The 9,232-nt window shown below is 29.6% G+C and overlaps 1 protein-coding gene across 1 annotated transcript; it reads right to left on the reverse strand.

Moving 5' to 3' along the window:
• Window positions 1-1,502: 1,502 nt before the first annotated feature.
• Window positions 1,503-4,078, reverse strand: LOC107063519 (uncharacterized). The gene is made up of 7 exons (XM_015315481.1): window positions 3,786-4,078; window positions 3,402-3,690; window positions 3,168-3,240; window positions 2,866-3,075; window positions 2,713-2,773; window positions 2,153-2,537; window positions 1,503-1,727 (listed from the first exon to the last, which is right to left on the reverse strand). The coding sequence occupies exons 1-7, from the start codon at window positions 4,076-4,078 to the stop codon at window positions 1,503-1,505; spliced, it is 1,536 nt and encodes a 511-aa protein (XP_015170967.1).
• Between the last annotated feature and the right edge of the window lie 5,154 nt (window positions 4,079-9,232).

Below are 9,232 nucleotides of genomic sequence, written 5' to 3' on the forward strand. Positions count from 1 at the left end.
GCAATGGAATTTTTTATTTGCGTTCTGTTGATATCGATGCAAAGTACCATCGTCAAAGGTATGCCACAATCATATGGCATTATGGAAAAACAAAGAATGATGATGGCGCGATCAGTGAGAGTGAAGTAACTGATACTGTTGCTAGCAAATTTGGTGGACCCCGCATAGCAAAAGAACATGCTCAGGATACCAGCAATTATTATACACCAAGATCACGAAAATCAAATTTGAGAATAGTTGATTGCACCTTAGTCCTTTTAGAATTACAAGTTTTTTTTAACTTTATATGATATTTTTGTGTTTGTTACAGCTTTAAGTATTTGATATATATAATATTTTCTGTTTTATTCCAAAAAGATACCAACTACATATGAATTACAGATTAACTATTGTAATTTCAGGATACTAGTTATATACAAACTGCATTCCAAATGGATACACCATTCTAAAGATAAATTACACATTGAGTATAATAATTTTCGGGTTAACAGTTATATACAAAATGCATACAAATTGGATTCAATAGTTAGAGTTCATGATCTTACAGTGTCTTATAATTGGTATCCAAATTGTACACTTTTGGCATCTAAATTCATACATGATTGGATTTTTTTAATTCATATTCTAACACAAAAATAAAAATGAATGAAGTTCGTATCCAACCTGTATAAATACCTTGTAGAAATGATTATGCCAATGTAAAGATACCAATTACATATGAATTACATATTGACTATTGTAATTTCAGGATACTAGTTATATACATACTGCATTTCAAATGGATGTACCATTCTAAAGATAAATTACACATTGAGTATAATAATTTTTGGGATAACAGTTATATATAAAATGCATACAAATTGGATTCAACGTTTAGAGTTTATGATCTTACAATGTCTTATAATTGGTATCCAAACTGTACACCTTTGACATCCAAATTCATACATGATTGATTTTTTTTACTTCATATTTTAACTTGGACACCTTATGAATACCAAATTAATACTAATTGTAAATTATATTGTCTTAACAAATTAAGTATTTTAAAGATGTATGAAGTTGGTATACAATCTGTATAAATTCTGAAAGAAACGAATCTTACAATTTAAAACAGAGATCATTAAATTTTGGACCAACATCAATTACATCTGATTTTATTTTGATTTAGAGTAGGACACCAGTTGGAAACCAAATTAATACTCATGCTAATTACATTAACTAATATCAGTCGTTATTAGGTTGCATACCAAATGGATACCAAATGCATACCATAATTACCTTATATAATGAATTTTATTTTTAGCAGTATGCAATTGGTATGATTAATGAATGAATCCTGTATAAAACATGAACAATATATTAAACTCTTAGGTGGAATGCATAGTCAATAGATATTATTAGAAAACAAATGAATACATTGTAACAATCAAAACAAAACATGAGTCTAAAAGATAAAAATAAAATAAAATTTTTATATAGTTAAAACAAATAAACTATCATTTTTATGGTGCAGGATAATTTGAACATGTCTTCCTGTTGTGGCCCACTTGACATCTACTGCAAGTAACTTTAGACATTTTGAATTTCATATCAGCAAATCCCTTCCAGCGTTCAAGTTGCAGTCTTCCTACCGTTCTCTTTGAACCAGGCGACATCAATTTAGGCTCTGAAACATAACTTGGTATATCCCATGTACTCTCGCATATGCATATTGAAAATTCTTCAAGCTATAAAAAGGAGAGCAATAATCTATTTCATGCAGTCTTCTGTACCTAAGAACTGTCATTCCATGTCCGTATGGTATCTCATCATTTTGAAATCTTCTGCAACTACATTTCTTGGTGTTTAAGCATATACTATGTACCGCTTTGGTACATCAACAACAACATGCAAATGAATACAACAACATGCAAATAAAGTGTTGATGGTATTACCCAACACAATTTTTTTTTAGATATTAACATGATGTTACAAAAAAGCAAGCCACAAAAAAGGTTTCAACTATATACATAATGGATATCAAATTCATTCCAGCTACTTGTGTAATGTGCTGTTCATGTAAGTTGGCAGTTTATACTAAATTCATTCAGTATTCATACCAATTGCATACATGAATACATTTGAATATAAATGAATAAAGGAAAAATTATACCCTCATACCGGTAGACAAAGCAATATTTTTCTGGAGCTTAAGATCATATCTTTTTGTCAGCTCTGATCTAGTTTTTGCAGCCTCCTCGTTGTGCTTATGAATCCATGTTTGAATTGTTATCCTCATAAATTCAAGAAGTGAAATCACTGGCAACCTCCTTGCTATCATGTTAACATTATTTAAAGATTCTGCTATATTTGAAGTCATGGTCCATGTTCGCTTACATTTTGAATAAGTCCTTGACCACTTGCTATACCCGATATTGAATAAATAACCTCTTATTCTTGGGTCTATCTGGTCTATTCTTTTCATAATCGCCTCAAATTGTTGTATTGTATAAGCCTTTGTCATCGTAAAAGAAAGCTTCTTCAAATCTTCAGTATTCCTATGGAAGTTCTTCAAAACATTACAGCATAAGTGTCATATGCAAGCATAATGTTCCAATTCAGGATATACTCGGATATACTCTTGCAGTTCTTTTTCATATGCTCTCGTTTCTAGATGACATAAAACACATGTTTTCCCTTTCTCCATATGCTTTCCTAAACTTTTCAAAGAACCAGGTCCACGATGCATCATTCTCAGAATCTACTATGGCATAAGCAAGTGGAAGTATGTGACCTGGTGCATTTTATTTTTTTAAAAATCATACAGTTTGAAAACACACCTTATATCATAATTATTCATATAAATATAAAAGATTCAAATAATACCTCCTAGATCCATAGTGCGTGGAGTCAACATTGTACCACCATATGTGCCTCTTAAGGCTGCACCATCAACCACTACAACTGGGCTACAATACTCCCAACCTCTAATACATGCTTTTAATACAACAAATGCATATAAAAAGCTCTCACATTCCTTTCTTTCCAAGCTCAAAACAGAACCATGATAGGTCTGCTCCAATATATACAGATAACCTGAAAGATTTTTCATTGTTACAATTATTTTTACAATTTGATATCTGAATATCACAACACAACAGTATATTAACTAGATGCAAACTGGATACCAATTAGATTCAAATTGGACACAACATGAATATCAATTGGATACACAATGGAAACCAATTGAATAATGGATACCTGTTTAAAAACAAACTGCATGCCAAATGGCTATCAAATTGTTGCTTTGCTAAAATTCATACCAATTTAGTTCATAAATTAAAATATAGAAGTTATTTCGAATAAAAATCTGATAGTTTAGCATATGACTCAGTCGGATCTCTACGCACTAATTTTATTGCCTTTTCTTTAACTTGCCAGGCTTGCATGTATGTAAGCGAAACATCATGTACTTTCAACATGTCTTCAGCTATATCTTTCGGAGTGTATATAGTTACTGGATCAATAAATTTATCCATTATCAAAACAGCTACAACGTCAATGATTCCATGACGCCTTGCATACACTCTATCTCGAACAGAACAAGTGTGATCCGCATAGTATTTTTTGATTTTGTATAGGCTCGATTGATTCAAACTTGATGAATTCATCAACCATGAACAATTCTCAGAAGGACACTTCAGGTAATAACTGTTTCAGAAAACAATAAAAAGATTAATCAAAAATTTATATATCAAATTTATACAAAAATAAATACACATATAAACAATCAATGAAATTATTACCAAGAAGAACTAGAACGAGATACAAGAAATCTGAATTTTTCGACAACTCCATAATGTTGCATCACCTCCATAAGTGTTTCCTTATCCTTGTAAATCTGATTTTCAGCTATAAACAAATTAGAAAGGTCACTGATTACTTCATTTTCTTCATCATTATTTTCGTCAACAACTCCACCCAAATTCATTCCTACCAAGCGGATGGAGTTATTTGAGTATAAATAAAAATTAGTTAGTGATCTACTAACATCAGAATGTCTCCTATCCACAACAACTATAGAATCCTGATTATCCATTGCTATATTCCTCAGAGTTATGCACAATGGATATTTCGTAAAGAAATTTACATTAGCTTTCTTTTGATCTAAAAATACCCGCACACCCACATCATTATGGATACTTACAGGTGGACATCGATCACTAACTATATATTTTATCTCTATATTATTAATATTAACATCCATCTTAAGTTGCGATGCTATCGCACTTACTAGACCACTATACAGACTAGAAGATTCATATATAATCCCATCCATCTGAAAATCAACATATTCCCCTGTTTCATTAAAAAAATAACAGTTAGTCTTATATAATACAAATCAATAATAAATATGTTGTATTTATATTAACTTTTCATACCAAAGATAATACAAATTTCATCCAAAACTTCATTCTACTCACACAAAATTATACACAATCGTCATTACTTATTCATACAAATATCATTCCAAACAGTATCCAGAATTCATATCATAAAACACATTTCATAAAAAAATAACATTTCACATTTCATACCAAATAATACACATTTCATACAAATCATTATACTTCTTACTCATATTTTTTACACAATACTGAATTATTTTTCATACCAATTTCATTCTTCTCACACAAATTTATATACAAATGCCGCTAATTATTCATACCAATATCATTTCAATCAGTCTACCAGAATTCACACCATAAAACACATTATATAAAAAATAACATTTAACATTTCATACCAACTTAATACACTTTTCATACAAATCATCATACTTTTTACTCATATTCTTTACAAAATAGTAAATACATTTTCATATCAATATCATTCTAGTTACAGTACCAAATTCATTCCAACATATACATTTTATTTATATTTTCAGGAAAAAAAACAATAATCCATATTATAATTTTAATCTGCATATCGAATCTATCTCATTATTATTGTCAAATTGACTAAAGAAATAACAGTTTCATAACAATGTTACAACAAATTTCATACTTTTTTTTCCACAAATTTCATAACTTTACAACGATAAGACTATTAATATTCGATACATTTATATTCAAATCATTCATATATTAAGCCAATTTCGCACGAAATCATGTTATAGAAAGTATACAAAATAGCAACAAAAAAAATAAAATAGAAACGTACCAACAAAATCAGAGAATGTCATTAACTACAGTTTCACAAAAATTAGTACGTATTATCAACAAAATGGATGGTTTATACAAAAAACATCACAACTTAAATCTAGTATACATAAACAAAATCACAAAATGTGATTTAGAGTTTCATTGCTCTTTCTTTTTTTTTACATTTCAGTAATATACAAATACAAATCATAAAGAATACTAACTTGAAGGATCCCATCTATCACCATGTTTAATTAATACTGATAAGAAGTCCTCCATCACAACAAAATGAAGATTTTTCAAACAAAAAAAATTGGATTTACTCGTCAATGACAATAATTCTGGAAAAAAAAATGAAGAGAGAGAAACGTTGAAGAAAATGGATAAAATCAGAGTTTTAAATTAATTTTAACAGATTAGAGTGAATGAAGGAAGATAAATATTCCTAATTAGTTTGAATCTCCTAAATTTATGTTAATTAACAATTATCATCAATCAATTCAAAATTAATTAATACACCTATTTCCGGTTTTTTTTACTTCAAAATCGATTTATTTTTCTTTTTGATCTTTTTATTTTTTTCAAAACAGATTTTTACAATTAATTTTAAAAACTCTTTTTTTTTAAATAAAATGTTATAACCTGAAATTTTTTATTGTTACAACTTGAAAGTTATATTCTACTGCTATAACTTGAAAATATTAGTCTAATAATTGTCATTTATAAAATTTTCAATTAAATATGAAAATGAAAGAGGAGAACAAAAAAAAATGTCACCAATTAATAATGTAAATCCGCATTATTTCATTTTGCTTTTGGGATCAACCAAAGCTCAACTGAAATAATGGGCCTTATGGCCCAACACAACTCATCCCTGCCCTTTTAAAGTTTGAAAAATATTAGATTTGACCCGCTCCGTCCTACCCCGTCCCATTTAAGTAGTGTCCTATCTTGCCCTGTTAAACCCTTGTCCTGCTTTATTGCCATCCCTATATTTGGCCTTGCACTATCACAAATAAGTCACATTTGCTCTTTGATATACTTTTTCAATATATTTGCTCTTTTCATTCAATTTTAGGGTCATTTTACCCTTACGACATTAAATCTTCGTCTTCTTAATATATTGTCCAGTTTCTTCAAAACAATTTGTCATATCTATCCTTATACTCTAGAAAAAGATCATATTTACCCATATAACGTTAAATCCTCATGTCCCACCTTTATTTTCTTATGTGATTTATGAGTTTTTTTTTTCAATTAAATCTATTTGCCCATTTACATGTAAACTGATAAAGGTGCTCAATAGGATTATTTTATTTTATTTTATTTTTGTACTTTTTCTCCTATGATTTTCTATTGATAAATTCAAGTATATATATATATATATATATATAGGAAATAAACTTTGAATCAATTAATGAAATGATAATTTTCCCGATTACAAACTTGGATGTGATTCAATAAATATAATCTGCTGCACAAATGGCTTGCAGCTGAAAAGGAACTATGTAGAAACATAGTGATCGAATGATCGGGAGTATTCTGGTAAGCAAAAATCTAGAGAGAATGTAGTATTGATCGACGTTTTTTAATTTGAGATAATTATCTTTTATTTGGAATAACTGTAATTTTTTAATTTAGAAAAACAATGTAATAAATAAAACGGGTAGGAGCAACAATTATCTATTACAATAAAAGAAGTTGGATTTAATTTTGACAAGATTTGATTGGTGAAATCATATCGGCCATAAATAAACAATGAAATTGTTGAGTTTTAATTTTTTAGTGGTAAGGACCCGGTTGGCCCCAAGTTCTATTTGGGAATATTTAGGAAAAACATGGGAAAAATTTAATCGTTGGCATTTGGCCACATAACTTAGTGAATTTTTTGCCAAGAATCCCAAGTTCTCAAATATTAGAAAAAACTAGTTTTTGGAAACTTGAAAAATATTTGGAAACTTTAAGAAATTCAAAAATTACCTCAAACTTTTATATTTTTAATAGATTGTAATTATAACCGAATCGAACTAATTATCCACCACATGGTTATGGTATGTAAATTATGAATTTCATTTTTGATAGTCTTTTAGAAAGAAGGAAAATAATAAAAAAAAGTAAAGCAAAAGTATAATTTGAATTGTGTTTTTTAAAATTTTGTAGAAAACTATTATGTTGTTGATGCTGATCTTCGGAACACGAAACGATTTCTAGCTCCATACAAAGGAATGCGACATCATTTGTAGGACTACATGGGAAGTGAAAGAGAGCCTAAGAATGACAGAGTTATTTAACTAAGGACATGCCTCTTTGCGTAATGTAATTGAAAGAACATTTGGTGCGTGGTAAAGTAGATTCAGAATACTGTGACAAGGCATGAACAACTATGAATTAGACATGCAAGTGAAAATAGTAGTTGCTTGTGCTGTATTACATAATTTTTTGCGTGAAAATCAAAGCAATGATGAAATATTTAATGAACATGAACGTGATGATATGGTTACTGATGAAGATGACGAACAATCAACTCAAAGTAACAATATTATTTCGTCTTCTCAGTCATCTAAAAGCTTGTCGGGAGGAGATTGTTGTAGACATTAAAATTTTGTGGGACTACAAGACGTGTTCAATTCGAATTGGGACTCTAGAAGGTGTGTTCAGATTCAATTAAAATTCTCGGAGTCTACTCAACCCTAAACTCTAGTCCATGCCTATATAAATGGTACTAAATTCCCTTAAAGGGCATCTCGAAAATTCCACAAGTTGATGGAATATTCATATAGATGTCAAATCTAAAAGAATAGTTTGTTATTATATCCTCCGGAGGTTGTTATAATTATAACTGAATCAATGACAAGTTTGAATATGCATTAATGTATTGCTCTTGTATATATTATTATTTTGTTGTTGTTGATTGTTATCAATTATGTTATAAGGTTATTTTTAACAGAACATATTCATTATAAATAGATAATACAAATTTATGGATATTTTTAATAGTTTTTAAAACTTATGTGTATAAATCATATTTTTTTGAAAGAGTCAAACATTTTTGGGAAACTTGGGGCCAAACACAGGCTATTAACTTGGAAAAAACTTGACTCAAGTATTATTTGACAAAAATACTTGGAAACTTGGGGACAAACGCTAGCTAAAAGAGTTTAAATAAGTTAGTAAATTAATTAAGGGAAAAATATGTCCAAGAGGATCCACATAGGAAAATTAAAGTGAGCCATGAGAATTTAACGCAATAGAAATAAATATGATTATTAGAGTATAAAAGTAAATATAACCCCTAATTTGAACGAAGAGGACAAATATGTTAAGGACATGCGAATTTAACATCGTAATTCGTAAGCATAAATATGACCTTTTTGAAAGTACAAGGATAAATATGATCCAAAAGTTGAATAAAAAGGCAAATATATTAAGGACATGAAGATTTAATATCGAAGGAATAAATATGACTCTTTTTTAATACAAAGATAAATATGATTTTAAAATTAAACAAAAATGACAAATATATTTTTAAAGTATAATGAAGGGCATATATGACTTATTTGTGACTTGTAAGAGCATAAGGACAAATATAACCCTTTTCTATTTAATAATATCTCTGGTGTGTGAGTGTAGGGCATTTGAAATGCTAAAGAACCGTTCGTTCAACTAATCATTCCGAACATGTATAGAAAATTATAGCTCGTGGCCAAGTAAGAAATTGCCACACCTTCATTTCATGTTTTGTTTGATACACTTTCTTTTTTAAATCTAAAGAAAAATACCTTGCTTTTTTTTTTTTTTATGACAAGGGAAACCATAGCCGCTACCCTTTGGGTGCGCACAGGGTAAAACCTCTGCTCATATGCAATAGCTCGCAAACCACATAGGAGAGGTAACTCACACCAGGTAAGCCTGGTGTGACGAGCTCAACCCAGAAGACAAACCCCTTGCTTTCGCTGGCAAGGGGTTTCGAACTTGAGACCTCCAACATGGAAGTCCCAAGCCCAAACCACTGGGCCACCCCGAAGGGTCCTTGCTCTTTGAAAACAATT

The sequence above is a fragment of the Solanum tuberosum genome, unplaced genomic scaffold (genome assembly GCF_000226075.1).
Source record: "Solanum tuberosum cultivar DM 1-3 516 R44 unplaced genomic scaffold, SolTub_3.0 scf00372, whole genome shotgun sequence".
Lineage (NCBI taxonomy): Eukaryota > Viridiplantae > Streptophyta > Magnoliopsida > Solanales > Solanaceae > Solanum > Solanum tuberosum.